The sequence below is a fragment of the Nicrophorus vespilloides genome, unplaced genomic scaffold, assembly GCF_001412225.1.
Source record: "Nicrophorus vespilloides isolate i.1.1-1 unplaced genomic scaffold, Nicve_v1.0, whole genome shotgun sequence".
Taxonomy (NCBI): Eukaryota; Metazoa; Arthropoda; class Insecta; order Coleoptera; family Silphidae; genus Nicrophorus; species Nicrophorus vespilloides.
Genome location: NW_017095473.1, coordinates 198,919 through 214,911, shown reverse-complemented (window position 1 = coordinate 214,911; position 15,993 = coordinate 198,919). Strand labels below are relative to the sequence as shown.

The 15,993-nt window shown below is 32.0% G+C and overlaps 4 protein-coding genes and 4 non-coding genes across 8 annotated transcripts in view; 5 read left to right on the top strand and 3 right to left on the bottom strand.

The window, feature by feature from the left end:
* The first annotated feature begins 1,946 nt into the window (after window positions 1-1,946).
* Trnan-guu lies at window positions 1,947-2,020 on the top strand. The gene has a single exon. It is a non-coding gene; the product is annotated as a tRNA-Asn (tRNA).
* Window positions 2,021-2,620: 600 nt separating this feature from the next.
* On the top strand, window positions 2,621-2,693 carry Trnar-ucu. The gene has a single exon. It is a non-coding gene; the product is annotated as a tRNA-Arg (tRNA).
* A 1,537-nt stretch (window positions 2,694-4,230) lies between these two features.
* Trnar-ucu lies at window positions 4,231-4,303 on the top strand. Its single transcript has one exon. It is a non-coding gene; the product is annotated as a tRNA-Arg (tRNA).
* Window positions 4,304-6,962: 2,659 nt separating this feature from the next.
* Trnar-ucu lies at window positions 6,963-7,035 on the top strand. Its single transcript has one exon. It is a non-coding gene; the product is annotated as a tRNA-Arg (tRNA).
* A 1,843-nt stretch (window positions 7,036-8,878) lies between these two features.
* Window positions 8,879-10,329, bottom strand: LOC108557693 (zinc carboxypeptidase-like). The gene is made up of 3 exons (XM_017914367.1): window positions 10,312-10,329; window positions 9,874-10,240; window positions 8,879-9,813 (listed from the first exon to the last, which is right to left on the bottom strand). The coding sequence occupies exons 2-3, from the start codon at window positions 10,231-10,233 to the stop codon at window positions 8,947-8,949; spliced, it is 1,227 nt and encodes a 408-aa protein (XP_017769856.1). The 5' UTR covers window positions 10,234-10,240; window positions 10,312-10,329; the 3' UTR covers window positions 8,879-8,946.
* A 1,710-nt stretch (window positions 10,330-12,039) lies between these two features.
* LOC108557541 (NEDD8-activating enzyme E1 regulatory subunit) lies at window positions 12,040-14,053 on the bottom strand. The gene is made up of 6 exons (XM_017914132.1): window positions 13,885-14,053; window positions 13,663-13,827; window positions 13,424-13,606; window positions 13,082-13,371; window positions 12,832-13,028; window positions 12,040-12,777 (listed from the first exon to the last, which is right to left on the bottom strand). Exons 1-6 carry the CDS (start codon window positions 13,950-13,952, stop codon window positions 12,088-12,090), a joined length of 1,593 nt encoding a protein of 530 aa, XP_017769621.1. The 5' UTR covers window positions 13,953-14,053; the 3' UTR covers window positions 12,040-12,087.
* Window positions 14,054-14,119: 66 nt separating this feature from the next.
* LOC108557615 (la-related protein 7) lies at window positions 14,120-15,748 on the top strand. The gene is made up of 4 exons (XM_017914244.1): window positions 14,120-14,347; window positions 14,410-15,082; window positions 15,147-15,378; window positions 15,439-15,748. The coding sequence occupies exons 1-4, from the start codon at window positions 14,191-14,193 to the stop codon at window positions 15,739-15,741; spliced, it is 1,365 nt and encodes a 454-aa protein (XP_017769733.1). The 5' UTR covers window positions 14,120-14,190; the 3' UTR covers window positions 15,742-15,748.
* A 24-nt stretch (window positions 15,749-15,772) lies between these two features.
* LOC108557461 (probable H/ACA ribonucleoprotein complex subunit 1) overlaps window positions 15,773-15,993 on the bottom strand; it is a 1,723-nt gene continuing 1,502 nt past the window's right edge. Inside the window, exon 3 of the mRNA XM_017914010.1 lies at window positions 15,773-15,993. This exon is cut by the window's right edge and continues 300 nt beyond it. Coding sequence (XP_017769499.1) covers window positions 15,928-15,993 — 66 coding nt within the window. The 3' untranslated portion in view covers window positions 15,773-15,927.

The window sequence follows — 15,993 nt, the reverse complement described above, 5'->3', positions numbered from 1 at the left end:
TCCTGTAATGGGTGGGCAACAATTGTCGCTCGTCGCTCGAAATTATTGCAATGTTACTGTCCTGCATCATCTTATTACAAATAGAACTTCACTCAATATAATAAACACTTCAATCTAGTAAAAAAATCAAAATTGAGTATGTTTGATTTATTATAAAAAAAAAGATGAATTATCACCATGGTTTCTAAAGTAAAATAAATGTAATACTTTCTGACAGATTGTGCAATTCATAATACCAATAGAAAACAAGTTTTGTCTTTTTCTTATAAATCAAAAAATTGAGTATAAACAGAATTTCACTCAATGTAAAAAGTTCAATCTATTTAAATAAAATCAAAGTTGCAGACTTTTGCTTCATTATAAAGAAAATATTAAAATATAATCATAATCTTGAAGGTTTATAAAATAAAGAAAAGTAAAAGTTTATGACAGATTCTGCAATTCATTAAACAAGTGTTGTCTTTTTGTTAGACATAAAAAAAAACAAATGAGTACAAACAAAACTTCATAGTTTTTGACAGATCCTGCAATTTATAATACCAACAGAAAATAAATGTTAATGATTTCTTAAACATAAAAAAAATGAATTACGTAAAGTGATATAACTTTTTTAAAAGTAAATACTCAATTTTGACCAATAAATACGTTAAATAAATCATATTCATTAAATATCACAATAATATTACGAACATTGATCGAAAAGTTTTGATTTAAACCAAATATTATTCTAGAATTTCTATAAAATACAATTTTTTGGAAAAACTTCTGAAAGTAAAAAAAAAATATTATCAATTTAAAAAGAGTTTAAAGCAAGTCTATTAAAAATTAGGATTTGGAAAAATTTAATAAATTTAGATTAAAATAATCTTGAAACAAAGATTGTCTGTAAAATAATACAAAAGTTGTCGCAATTTAAAATATATTTTAAATTATACTTATTTCATTGAAGAAATCAAATTTCTAGGAATAAAAACGATAGAAAATAAAATTAAATAAATCAATATGAAACTTTCAACAATTTTTTCAAAAAATTGATTTAAATTTGTCTCTATTTTTCTAATTTATAAAAAGTTTAAAGGAAGTTTAATAAAAATTAGAAATCGCAAAAATATCATGAAACAAAAATTGTATACACAAATGTCTATAAAATCGTCGGAATTCAAAATATATTTGAAATTATACTTATTTAACTGAAGAAATCAAATATGACATTGGCAATGTTTGATATACATTTTTCTGTATTTTTCAAAATTGTATTTTTTTTAAACAAGTTTCTTTGCTTTTTATAATTGATAACAGTATGTTTCCCACCACACCGAAAATAAAGAAAGTACTTTGGTTCTCGGCAGTTCTTGCAATGTCGCATTTTAGCTGTCGCTACGGTAGAGAAAGTACCTTGATCAACTATTGAACAAAAAGTGTTACACATATGGAAGTGAACCGTTACAATAAATATTGACATAAATATCATAGAAACAATGATCAAAACCACAGTAATTTTATTAAATCAAGGTAAAACAATGAATTATGATTTAAACAATACAAAAAAAAAATATTTTAATGATTTTTACAATTTATGAATTACACGTATCGATTTCAAATAGATAACAACTTACTGATTAGTTAAAATGTTATTTTATCTATTATACATATGTAATTTGTATTCATTTAATAATTATGAAAATGTAGTAAATCATCATTAACACAGACAAAAAACAGTTAATTTAGTTTCAATCATTGTAAGTAAATTTAATTTATTAAGGTTATAACATTACTTTAATTGTATGATTATTTATGTTGCTATTAACATTGATACGATTCGTTGGTTGTCTACTTCAAATGCATTGTTATTTTTGAAGCAGATAATCACACAATTATCTAGTATTGATATACGTAAGTATAAGCAACCTGTTGGTATTGCGTAATTTTGCTAACGTGCATAACGAGCCTCCGTGGCGCAATTGGCTAGCGCGTTCGGCTGTTAACCGAAAGGTTGGTGGTTCGAGCCCACCCGGGGGCGCTTAATTTTGCAATTTCAACAAATATAATAACAAAAAAATACTAAAATTAATGTTATAAACCTATTGTAGATCATAATTTTGGTGTTCTTTAAAACATAGTTATTTAAATTAAAGTTTTTAGTTAAGTAATGATTATTTTATTGTATTTTCTATGGTGGATAAGAATAGCAACAAGTGCAGTGCAAATATTTAAAAGTCATTACACTCCAATCTAATCAAAGATTATATAATGATGCCTTATCCATGTATTGGGATATTGTGACACTCCTCAGTTATCGCATACATTCGTAGTGAAGAGTTTATTGTGAAGTTTTTATGCTTTTTTTAGGAATCAAGCAGTTCTTTGACATTTCTAAGTATCTAGTTTAGCGTTTTCCAAACTGTCTAAGGGGAGGCGCGAATATTAGTTACAGTGAGCAATTTTCCAAATGACTGCTAAAGTTTTATCTATTTCATGAAATGTAGAGGGCAGGGGTGGCGTTAAAAAATTAAATATTTTTAATGGAGGCGTAGTAACATCAAGTTTGGAAACCACTGATCTAGCTAGTAACCGATGGTCAATCGATGGGAAAATGTATTTGGACAAAAAAATATATATAGTCCCTTTGGCGCAGCGGATAGCGCGTTGGACTTCTAATCCAAAGGTCGTGGGTTCGATCCCCACAAGGGATGGCTAATTCTTTTTTGTACTGTAATTTCACTCATATATTAATTAAATTAGCAAAATTGAAATCGTTATATTCAAATTAATAATATTTATTAGTAACTAAAATTATTTGTTAATAGATTAATTATGAAGTTCAGTAATTTAAATAATGTTCACTAATAAATTGGATTTGTGCAAATATTTCAAATTAATTGATTTTAATTTGTTTATATTTATTTTGACAAATTGTGCAAGTACTTGTGAAATTTGGTACAAATATAATTATACAGTTTTGATACAGCTAATAACATTTAGTTTCTAGAGATTTCTATATTCGATTTGTGCAAATATTAAATATTTGATTATTTACTTGTTAATATATTTCATATCATTAAAAATTGGTGCTCGTTTGTCAAGTTTGGTAACTTGTACAAGTAATTTTGATACAGACTTCAAATGACGATTTTGTAATTAAGTTTGTGCAAATCTATTATGTTTGATTTGTTTATTAATATGAATTTGTTATTGAGATTTATAGCGAATTTCACAAATGTTGAAACTTGTACCAAAACTTGTTACATATCTACTAAATATACAGAAGATCTATAGAAGTGGATGATTATTTACTTATTAATATTATCATTAAATTTGGTTCTTGTACTAGTACTTTAGTACAAAATCAATTGACAACTCTCTTCGGTTTGCGCAAATATCTAACATTCGACTGTTTACTTATTAAGAGGAATTGTTTGATGAGAATTATGGCAAATTTCATATTTGTGACAACTTATAACAATAATTATTGCATGTGCACAAAATGTATACTAAATCTAAACAATAACATGTGATTTGTGCAAATATTAAATGCTTGTTTTTGTTTATTAATACAATCAAGTTATAGAAGTACTTTTGATAAATGGACAAACTTAAACTAACTAGAATAACAATATTCAGTTTGCGCAAATATTTAATATATATTTGTTTTCAAGTTTTTTTTATTTACCATTTAAAAGTTTTAATTAAATTGGTTTGGTTGGTGATAGTGAAGTGATGAAACTGAAGTAAATTTCAGTATTTGTTGTGTTGGTAAGGTGCAAAATTACTGAAGTTAAGATTAAAAAACAGGACAAATTTGACAGGTCAAAATCTTATTTATTCCAAACAAATATTATATTTTCTCATAAGGAAGTTCCGAGTTGCAACCTACATATCAACGACAAACGTTTCCATAAACTTATTATTACAATTCTCTGTTTTCGTCAAAAAGCATATGTATTTCGGGAGATTCGCATTCCAGGAAGGCAAACAAAATAAATATTTATTCGAGCATAAAAACTATCACATCACAGTGTTATCTTTACAATGTTATGATAAAACTAAGTTCGTCTCTAAACGATGGCGCTCGAGTCGTCGCCAACAGGATTCAGCGGAAACTTACTCGTTCATTCAAAGTTTCACGATCACCGTGAACATTAATTCATTGAGCGCAGATGTACATCGCAAATTTGTGCAAATTCGAGTGGTCCGATTTGCGCAAATTTTATTGCGAAAGTTTTTCACATAGTCCCTTTGGCGCAGCGGATAGCGCGTTGGACTTCTAATCCAAAGGTCGTGGGTTCGATCCCCACAAGGGATGGCTTGATGTGAATTCTTTTTTTTGTTTATTTGTATCTTGTTTTGCGTGGGGGCGGAGGCGGTGGAAGTAATCCGATGCGATGATTCCGTCAGGTCGGATGACTGGATTTCGGGTGTGCATTAAAGTCAGTCTGTGAGAGCGTCGACGGAATTTTAAGCTCGCAACGGATTTCCGCAGTCTTTTGTACGGGATAAGGTCCTATTGTGATCGGAATTCCTGCGTCGCGTTTCATTTTCTTCGTTTCCTTCCTCGCTCCGTGGAGGAGATCCTTCGATTCATCTCCACAAAACACCGGGCACGTCTTCTTTTCCTTTTTCTTCTTTGGTAATACGTTAGCATGCTTCATCCTCTTCGACATACATATGTATGGGACCCCTCTGATTCTATAATCCATCCTGAATGTAAGTCTAAAATCCTCCGTTTTCACTAGGGGACGAAGGACAAAAAGGGGTAAATACTAGTTGACGAACAGTCCCTAAACGCGTCCCAACTAATTACTATTCAATCAATCAAGCTCAATATATATTATTTAAAGTATATCAAATATTAATAAAGTGGAACCTCGCTTAACGAATTTAATCCATTCCAAAATTTCCCGATTTTTACTCGTTAAGCGAGGTTCCAATGTACCTCGCTTAACGAGCATAACGAGCAAATGAATTGTAAGAAAAATGACTCGCTTAACAAGCAACGTTTCGCATAACGAGTGACGATGAGAAGAGATGTCCCGGATTGCGCGCCTTCTACATCATTTTTAAAACTTGTGTACACATATTATGTGTATTTTTTAATATCCGAAAATTTTGGAACGGATTAAACTTGTTAAGCGAGGTTTCACTGTATTTAGTATACGGAACGTTCCCGCCATCTATGAACATTACAGACTTACTAATTGATGTAACTATAACGTTAAGTACACCCAAACCACAAACATTTGATACATACTTGATTACAATAGTTAAACAATACATACTACTTGAATGGGTGATCAGAACTCTTCATCAACTCAGGACAATATAACCACAACAGAAAGGAGACGATTTCTGTATTTTCAATAGTCAATTAATGTTACTATAAACATTTATAAAGAAAAGTGTTTAATTAATATATCTATTTCAAAACATTAATTGATTCATCTTCTTATCGTTATCATTTGTACAATTTCTAGTCAAATTCATAATAAAATTACATTTTGCACGAAGAACAGAAGCGACGTTGCGAAGAAATATTATAAGGATCCTTAAAGCACTTAATTTCACCTGCAACTCCAAAACAAGAAACACATTTTATCCCTCGAAACATTCCTAAAATTAAAATAAATATATACAAAAGTTTATTTAAAAGCGAATTTTTGGAAAACACATAAAATTTCATTACGTTAGTGCATATTCCTTTCAATACAAAACGCACTGTCAAAACACATGCAATGTATTGACAAAAACATGTTTTTGTTACATAAACAAACAGAGATTACTATTTTAATTAAAACCCTGAATGCTCCATTGTATTCCAATTACTTTGGATAGTAGAAAATGGGAGCAAAAGATTAATTCATTAACAAATTCATTATAAAATTATTAATTTTTATTCTCAAATCACAAACAATTTGATGACAAAAACATGTTTTTGTTACATAGATTATTCTATCTGAAAATCTCATTGTATTCCAATTCATTGTGATAGTATAAAAGTGAGGACAGGTTAATTAATTAACTAATTAATTTTAGATGACAAAAAAAAAGTAATGAGAATTATTAATTTGTATAATTTCCTTTATGTGTACGCTCTATTTTCTTGGATATTTGTGCTTTGATAACGGAGCAGAATGTATACAAAATTTAATTAGAAGTTTCAAACTCCGCATAATTCTATCTTGTTGTTTGGTTTCTTATTGTTTTGATTGTCCTCAACTCTAACGGTGTTAAACACCGGCACATATTGTCATTTTACTTGTCCATTGTTTAATATTCACGTTCTAGATTATTGTGTTTTGATGCATTACATTACGTTGTGTTTAAACTAAAAAATATTTTTGCTTTATTTTACTTCGATTCCGTGTTTTTGACTGTTTACGTGTGGCGGATATATCCGCCTTATTCTTTACACATAAAACTTTGCTTATACAAGACCTCCGTGGTCAACGAATTTTAGTTTTAAAAGGCATAAAATCTTTGACGCCACTACATAAGAATACACAACAGATTCGTAGAAACCAGTTAGAAATGCGACCTTGAAGAATCTAATATAAGAATATACACTGTTTATGTATTTTAATATAAAATATAATACAACATACGTTTATGAAAAACTGAATATTTAATGGATTAATATAAGTATTTGTTATGAACTTTATCAACTTAAGGAAGTTGCGCTGTTAAGATTCTTTGCTCTAGAAATTATTTTTAATAAATGTTTTAAAATTAATATCGAGTTGGGAAAGCAATCAATGTCACTCTCAATTTTGACATTAATTAACCAAAATCTAAGCATATAGACTTTCACAAATTATCAAGTGATTTTCTGACAAGCTATGTCTTTCTTCACGTAATTTAATATGTACTTCTTCACGTAATTTAATGGGATAATATTATATTCAACCCTTTTTTATGCAAAATCTCAATTTTCTTTCGTTTAATGTTTGGATCTTAAGAAAAACATCGTCCCTTTGGCGCAGCGGATAGCGCGTTGGACTTCTAATCCAAAGGTCGTGGGTTCGATCCCCACAAGGGATGCAATTCTTTTGGTAATAGTATCCTACATTTTATTTTGAATTATGAGTTAAATATTTGCAACTTATTATATTTCTTAAAATAAATATTATAGAAGTTTCAATTTGAACATATTTCAATTAAAATTTTAAGTGTTATGACAATAAAAATACAAAAAAATTTATAGTAATAGTTTATAATCTGAAGAAAATGGTTTAAAATTTCTTCAAAAATATATTATTGTCTTTATATTTGTCAACTTAACATTTCTCGAGAAAATTCAGATTTTCATGTATTATAATATTTAGGAGTCATTTTTAAGAGTTTTAAGACTAAGTTTTGATGTAATAAGAATGTCAAAGCTACTACTACTTTTGTACAATTCTAAATATAGATTTTTATAAATGATTTAATAGTTGTGTTTCATTATAATGTTCAATATTAAACTAACTACGTAATCCAACCGTAATTTTTGAATTGTTGAAATTAATGTTAAATTGACCCAAAGAAGAATAAACAATCGTTACGTAATTTATTTTTGGAAAGTGGAAAAAATCACAATCACGTGCAGAGCCTCCTCTGCAAATTGAACATCGAGTTAAATCCTCGGAAAACGTTTTCCACGTGAAATTAATTCTGTTCTTAAACTTTTCCCGGTTATCCACAAACCGTTCCATTAATGTATTATGTATCCACATGGATTCATACCGGTAAACAGATTTAATTAACTCTCGAGGGACGTAACAACAACAACGAATAAAAAAAACTTTTTTTTTCTCGTGCTCAGATGAAAATGTAATAAACAGCAAATATTTATTCAATCTAGTTGTGGTGAAAAAGAAAACCATTTACATGTCGTGTCACATCCAGGATTGATGTTTACGATTACGTGGGTGTCCCTATATTGGCTTTTCGCAAAAAAAAAAAAACGTCGGTATGTCCATATCAATAACGGAGACTTTTCGACTCTCCCTCACATTCACACTTTCTGTCATCTTGTCTAAAAATAACCGCGACTTATCTTTGATTTCGGCATTCAAAAAGTGATTTGTTTTCGACCGAATCCAGATTCCGTGTGGCAATTGTCACGTAATCGGATGATCTTCATTTTTTTTCCAATGTTGTTTTCTAATTTTAGAAGTTACTACTGTATTTTATTTCTATTTATAATTGCTTAGATCTTTTGATCAATAGATATAAACAAATGATAATATTTACTAGGAATTATCGATAATTTTTAAAGTAACTCGAATAAACAATTGGAAAAATTCCAATTTATCATAGCTAGATTATCAACTTTTCAAGGAATATATTGAAACATTCTGGATGTTTACTTATAATCTCTTTAAATCATCATTTCTTTGTTTTCTGTCAATCAAACAATAATTGTAAAGCAATTGAACATCGTATATATTATTTATTTATCAGTAACAATATTTTAAACACTTAAGTATAATATTGTGTTGTAATAATGTAATGATAATTCAATTTTAATCTTATATCTCATTTTCAATTAATTGTAATTAACAGAGAAATTGATTAAATGTGGGTTAACTAATTGGTATTTTTAAAATCTTTGTCAATGTGTTGTCTCAAAATTTAAGTTCAAAGTCTAAAATATAATTAATTTATTAATTAAAGAATAATTGCATTTAAATGTCTGTTACTTATCACAATCGAAATCTGAATTAAATTAGTTTTATTTTTCTGTGGGATTATGTTGATTTGTAATAAATTAATGATATTTCTATAAAATAATGTTTTAATTGGATTTCAATCCAAACAGTTAAATTTGATTATATTTTCAAATAGAATGATTTTGTTAATTTATGTAGTTGAAGAATTGAAGGTATTTGAAAATTATTGATTTTGTTTATAACATTGTGTATTTATTTAGTTTTTTTTTTTATTAATTATGTACAAGGAGTTGAGTGTTTACTTTTGGTATTCCTCAAGCATGGTGACCAAAGAGTCCAAAGTTTCTTCACCGGTTGGGATGATCTGTTCAGCTGGCAACAAGAATCCGTGACGTCCAGTATCTCTCAGCTCGTAGGTGTAGGTGATGCGAGTGCCGAATTCACCCTTGACCCAATCCATGGAACCGCCGCTGGCAATGTAGATGGTCTCGACGATGTTTCCGACGGTGTACTTGGTTCCGTAGTGCTTCTCAAGAGCTTTGGCGCCCTTAAGTCCGATGCGGTAAAGCTCATCGTAGTTCTCAAGATGTTGAGAGGTGTGTCCGTACGGGATCAGAAGGAGTTGGGAGTAGGAATGGAAGGCGATGTAACCGACCAACTTCTTGTTGATGGATTCGATGTAATCGGCCAAGGATTTGGTCTCTGGCTCGGAGAAAGCCTTGGATCCGGCGAAGGTCTCCAAGCAGGGGTTGTTGCTGGCGCCACCCTCCATCCAGTGGAAGCCCCAGTTCCTGTTGGGATCGGCACCGACGCAGAAACCGTAAGGTTGACGGGTCTTGCGCCACATGCGATCCCTGGCGTGGGTGTAAACGTAACCGTCTGGGTTGACGCTCGGGAAGATGTACCAGTCGTGGCTTTCGGCGATGTTGCGAACCCTGGAGTCGGTGCTGGTCATGAATTCGTTTAACATGTAGGTGACGGTGGCAGGTCCGATCCATTCGCGAGCGTGGATTCCGCCCTCGATGAAGATGGCGTTGTTCTCGTTGGCCTTGTTGAAGGAGACGTGGACACCGAGGATGTCACGACCTTCGTAGGATTCACCACCCTTAACAACCTTAACGTTGTCGGGGAAACGGCTCTCCAAATCCCTCAAGAAATCGTAGATCTACAAACAGCGTCATTATCAAAATACAATCCTCATTTCAACTAAATAACACAAAATTACCTCTTCAAGGGTGTGGTATTGGGTCCAACCGAAAGATTTGTAGTGAGTCCTCACGCTGGAAGATTCAATCTTTTCTTGTACGTTCTCCATGTAGATGCTGTGGTTCAAGTTGAGGAGCTTCATGGAATCTTCGAAGTTCAACTTGAGGTGAGGTGGGACCATAACGTGGACGGCCTTTCCGACGGTGCTTGCACCGATCCAGAAGCTGTATCCACCGTTCAATTCCTCCATGGACTTCAAAGCGCTGACTTGCTGCTCGTTGACCGGGATCAGTTCGTAAACTTGGAAGCCATCGTACCTGACTTTCTCGCCGAAGACGGCGACGGCCAGGACCAAACAGGTCGCAAGGATTGCTTTCATTTTGCTGCTAAAAGAAACCAAACAGCACGAACGATTTGTTAACACAAGATTTAATTGGTTTATCTATGAAACACTTACCTGGTTCCAGTTGGAGTCACACAACAAAATTGAGCATTCCGACGATTTGAATTGCATTTTATAGAAACCCTCTATCAAAGACCATTTGAAAGTCATTATGTTTTCAAGTGGCTTTATCTATTTAGTTCAAAAATAGATTTGCTTCAATAAAAAAAAACTACATGTTTCCAATCGCTCCTATCTAACACCCTTTTGTTTTGTTTAGTTTTATATTTTTGGATCAAATTATGTCCTATTAATAGAAGACCAATTTCATTTGTCATCGCATCAATCACATTATCATCAAATCCTGATTTGTATCAACGAGTTCGAAGGAGCGTGCATCCAATTTTCATTATTTTTAGTTCGATCGACTCGATAAGCACTTCCATTCATTCAAGCATATTTCATAGCATCAAGTGAAAACAAGTAGAAACCGAATCTACATATATAATGCATATCGTAATTGAATTTTTGGGAAAAGGGTCTTCTTTCAACTGTCACCCTACATCACATGCATTTCTTACGTCCTTTTGATTCTTCATATTATTCCAAATTCAATATACATTCAGTTTTCATAATAAATTTTAATATATTTACATAAAAGAAGCAGGTAGAAAATCCTATTCGATTTTAATTTTATCTAAATTTGAAGCAGAATTGTACCGTATTGAACATGTATTTATGCTTTCAATTATTTAAATTGTTACATATGTATTTTATAATTCTAAGTATAGTTTGTAATAATAATAATTGCCAAAAAAAATGCATACATTTAGTACTTTGTTGGCAGTAACATGAATAATGATATCTTATCTGTGTTCCCAGAAAACAGTTTGTTTTGAGTGATAGCTTTTTGTTTCTGTAATTGAATTTAGTATTCATGCATATCAAAGTACTTAAAGCGAGTAAACACTCGTACGTTCTCATAATGTGATATTATTTCGAGTTGCAAGTAATATACATTTAGAATCCAATTCAATTTTATTGATATAATTCAAGTACAGTGGAACCTTGCTTTAATCCATTCCAAAATTTACACATTTTGACTCGTATAGTGAAATACTCGTATAGCGAAACATATTCAAAAATACACATAATATGTGTAGACAAGTTTTAAAAATGATTCAGCAGACGCGCAATCCGGGACTTCTCTTCTCATCGTCACTCGTTATGCGAAACGTCGCTCGTTAAGCGAGATATTTTTCGTACAATTCATTTTGCTCGTTATGAGAAGTACTCGTTAAGCGAGGTTTCACTGTATCTTTAATACACAGATTCAGTAGATTTAAATTCTAAGAAATGAAATCGAAATTAAAATAATAATAAAATTGAATACTTTTATTAAAACAAGAATATTTTAAATTTAAATATTTTAAACTGTTCGAAATCGTGAAAAACCGCTATGGTTCGCTTCTTGACTTAAATTTAGATTACAGCCTCATCTAGTGGTGCAATCATAAAATCAAAAATATTTGCAGTTTCTCTATTTCTACTTTTTAGTTCTACTTTCATTAGTAAAGTTTGTAATTAACTGTTTCAACATTTTATTAATTGTATACTTTCAGTATATATTTTGAAAATGATATGTCTATTTTGTGTTTCATAATCTTACTTGATATTTCTATTGATCATTAAAATCAATAGAAATCTGTTTAAGATCAAATTCAAATAATGATAGAAGAAAGAACAAAATATTTGGAATATGTATTTTTATTAAGATTATAAATAAATTAATGGAAAAAAAAGAACAAAATGAAAGAAATCAAAATTTACAACTTATATGTAGTTTGCTTCTTACAATCTATATGTAACAGAATTCGAAGTGATGGCATCGAAGATGAATGTGTTGTTGAGCGGTTTATACTGATGTGTGATCAACTTGATTACTTCGTGCGCAACGCAACCACCTAAAATTGCTGATATGGAATGCATTTCAGCTCCTCCATACCTGCACACCTCATGGACGCGTTCGTCTCTCAACACTTGACCGCAGCCCCACTCGGCGAGCAATTTTCCGATGGTAGACTTCAACTTGACAACATCAGGTTCAACTTGATCATCGAATTGTCCTGGATAAGCGTTAAACTCGCTCAGAAATCTATCAAGACCCCTCAAGATCACATAGTACATCATCAAACTATCGGGATCATCCAGATACATGCTTATATCCAACGTGCTCGACTGGTATTCGTCGGCAATGCACGTCCCTCTAACAATATACAACTCGTTCGCATGTTTGCAGAACAATTTAATTTCATCCTCGGTTATCGCATCCGGAGATTGGTTCACATTCCTCAAGATTTCAGAAACTCTGCGTTGAACAGTCTCGACTTGCTCGTTGAATCTCTTTTGATAGATCTGCTGAAGAGTTATGTAACTGTTGGTATCTGCTGCCATATCCGGTAGACTTCCTTTCACCGGCAAAGAGCCTTCAGTTTGCACCAATTCTCTTAAAGCTGAAACCATCACCCAAAACGGAGCACTCTACAAACATTAAAATAAATAAAAACATCATTTTTTTAAGAATTTAAAACTTACGTCTTGGTTTAAATTGAGACATTTAGGATCATCTAAAATACTTTGCACCTGCGAAGAGATTTTCGAATGGGACAAGCACGTGTTAACGTAATGTATAGCTTCTTCAAAGTTCTCTTCCAAAAGTCCTTCTTCATTGCCACAAGCACGAATCATATTCCTAAGCTGATCTTTCTCCGCCCTATTTGTAGGCAGCGCACCTATACAAAATATTCTTAATTTGACTAAATTAAATTAGTAATTTAGCATTTACCATCATGTAAATTTCTGAACTTCTGCATAAAATAGTATAAGATTATTAAAGCTGGCACGTGACTCCTCTCTTTCTTATCCAACTTTGAAATATCGAAGCTTTCCAAGTGCTCTTTCAGCGCCGGCCACGGCTCATCCAAACGCAAATCCGGATTATCGTTATCTGGGTGGACTTCAATTACTGTGTGTTCATTCACTTGAAGACGCGCGTAACCCAATAATCCTATACTCTTGCAAGAAAACAGAGGTATGCCAGCATCCCACAATTGTTTAGACAATGGAATTAAAAATCTAAATAACTTAATAATCAGTAAGTGAAAACATTTTCAAATATAATCATTACTTTTCTGGTAGAGCTGTAGCAATGACCACAGAAAAACCCTTTAAGAAATCTTGATTTTGCTTCATCACATTTTCAGGGAATTCATCAATGTAATCTCCTCGAACATCTGGATTCAATTCCAGCAAGCACATTGTTGCAGCTTGAGCTCTGGAATTCCCTAAACTGTCATTATCCAAGAAGAAGCTGCAATTCAACTGAAATTATCTTAACTCTTCAATGACATAGAGAAAACAAATTACTTTGATCCAATGTCTTCCTCTGTTACCTTTTCACCATCAATGATTGTGAATGATCCAATACCTGGCAACACTAAGCTCTTCAAGATTTCTGTACCTAAGGCTGTGGCATTTATCAAGCAAACCTTGGAGTTCTCAAGAAACCTCTGTCCATGATCACCCCATAATCTGTATGAACAATTAAAGATTCAGCTCAATTGCAATAACTGTATATTCACAACTAACCTCAACTGACGATCATATTTCTTGCTCTTCTCACTTTGCTCTGGGGATTTTGGGGCCGGTGAAGACATGCTAACAGTTTTAATTCTAAAAATTTAATATAAACTAAAATAATTATTCAACTCCTGACAACCCTTTTCAATATCATCCAATTCTAATTGGATATTGCCAACATGAATTTACAGTATTATTGTTTCGTAAGGTTGGTTACATTTCTTGTTAGAAGATTTGAAAGATTTTTTTGAGGTTGTTTTCAAGAGTTTAAGTGAAACAGTTCAATACAATTCAGATAAGTTCAATAGAAATAAAATGGGTACAGATCCATCAGTAAAGGAAGGACACAAAGTTGGTCGACAACGAAAAAAGCAACTGTACAATTCTATCCTAAAACAAATGGAATTTTACTTCAGCGATTCTAACCTAAGCAAAGATAGGTTTTTAATGCAATTGATCAACCAAAATGAATGTAAGTATCATAAATGAAGAGTAATGGCATATAAATTTGATTTATCTATTAATTTTTTTTAGTTGTTGATTTGGAAGTTTTTTTGAAATTCAATAAGATCCTAAAGCTTACAACAACTGTAGAAAAAATTGCTACTGCTCTAAAGAATTCTGAACTGCTCCAACTATCTGAAGACAAAACAAAAGTGAAAAGAGTCACTGCAATTGTTAAAAAAGTTGATGTGGATGATTGTACTCTGTATGTGGAAAATGTACAATCTGATGTCACACATGATTGGCTTGTAAATTTGTTTTCAGATTTTGGTAAAGTCTCTTATGTTTCCATACCAAAATACAGCCACAACAAATTGAACAAAGGTTTTGCCTTTGTTGAGTTTGATAATGCAAATAGTTCACAAAAATGTGTTGAATTTTTTGAGAGCATTGATTGCAAGATATCTTCTCAGGTGGCTCCAGAAGATTTGTGCAGCATCTCAACATTTGTTAATGGTGATAAAGAGACTGTTCACTACAAAACGCCAGCAGAATGTGAGCAAATGATGGAGGAAGAAGTGAAAAGTGATAATGAAAAGAAGAGGAAACTTGAGAATGATGATGATACTAATAATGTTGAGAAGGAGAGCAAGAAATTTAAAGCTGATGAATCTGATGCAGAGGACGAGAGTAAGAAGAAAAAAAGGAAATTGAAGAAGCTGAAGGCGCAGTTTAAAGAATTAGGCTTACAGGTGCTACCAAAGTATGTAATATTGTCTTGTAAATCGTAATTTTATATTCGTTACAATATTTTTTGTTGATTATAGAATGGAGTGGAAAAAAATGAGAAATCGTTATTTAAATATGCAAAGAGATAAGATGAAGCAACTCAAACAGCATTTGAATAAAAGACGATTCAATAACAAAGCCAATAACCATGACAATAATGAAGTTAAACAACAAGAGGTTGAAGAGGAAACTAAGAAACTGCAGTTTGTACCAGGATGCATAGTACAATTGAAGTTTAGCGAATCATGCAATGATACAAAGAAGGCAAAGGTATTTCACAAATAACTTTATTTTCAGTAAATTTGGGATTTTATTGTATTATTTTTACAGAATGATTTGAAAAGTGGTTGTTCCGATATTCAATTCGTTGATATACCTACGACTCTGAACAACGACACAGCCTACCTCAGGTTTTTGACCAATGAAAACGCGAAGCAATTCTGCAGCAGTTTTTCGACGGGTGAAACGAGCCTTTTGGAAGGCGACGAGGAGAAGATCTACTGGGAGAAGATTCTCAGCAGCAGGGAGAGTAAATTCAAGAAGGATACTGCGAAGAAGCAGAGAGGTCGCGACAAGTTGCTGAAAAAGGCTGAGAAAGAATTGGGGAAGCACATCAGATTCGAGGAGGCGTAATTTTGTTTTTGTTATATGTAAATAAATTTAATTATTTCTAAAATTTAATTTACAATAAAAAATAAAAATTAGACATAATTTGTATACAAAATTACTTGCAATAACGTTACATACACTCTATTAACTTAAATCTAGGTATACTCTGGAGGCCTGAAAACACAATGAAATCATTTCGTCTGTCCTCTATCACCATTTGCCTCCACCGCCTCCTCCTCCTCGACTGAATCCGCCGCCACCGCCTCGTCCGAAACC

What these genes read in the sequence shown, in the direction of transcription:
- LOC108557693 (XM_017914367.1), bottom strand. Translation starts at nt 10,233, where the DNA reads ATGAAAGCAATCCTTGCGACCTGTTTGGTCCTGGCCGTCGCCGTCTTC. An exon ending in AATACCACACCCTTGAAGAG is followed by an intron (nt 9,814 to 9,873) that starts GTAATTTTGTGT and finishes CGCTGTTTGTAG; the next exon opens with ATCTACGATTTCTTGAGGGA.
- LOC108557541 (XM_017914132.1), bottom strand. Translation starts at nt 13,952, where the DNA reads ATGTCTTCACCGGCCCCAAAATCCCCAGAGCAAAGTGAGAAGAGCAAG. An exon ending in GCTACAGCTCTACCAGAAAA is followed by an intron (nt 13,372 to 13,423) that starts GTAATGATTATA and finishes TAAGTTATTTAG; the next exon opens with ATTTTTAATTCCATTGTCTA. An exon ending in GTTCAGAAATTTACATGATG is followed by an intron (nt 13,029 to 13,081) that starts GTAAATGCTAAA and finishes TATTTTGTATAG; the next exon opens with GTGCGCTGCCTACAAATAGG.
- LOC108557615 (XM_017914244.1), top strand. Translation starts at nt 14,191, where the DNA reads ATGGGTACAGATCCATCAGTAAAGGAAGGACACAAAGTTGGTCGACAA. An exon ending in ATTGATCAACCAAAATGAAT is followed by an intron (nt 14,348 to 14,409) that starts GTAAGTATCATA and finishes AATTTTTTTTAG; the next exon opens with TTGTTGATTTGGAAGTTTTT. An exon ending in GGCTTACAGGTGCTACCAAA is followed by an intron (nt 15,083 to 15,146) that starts GTATGTAATATT and finishes TGTTGATTATAG; the next exon opens with AATGGAGTGGAAAAAAATGA.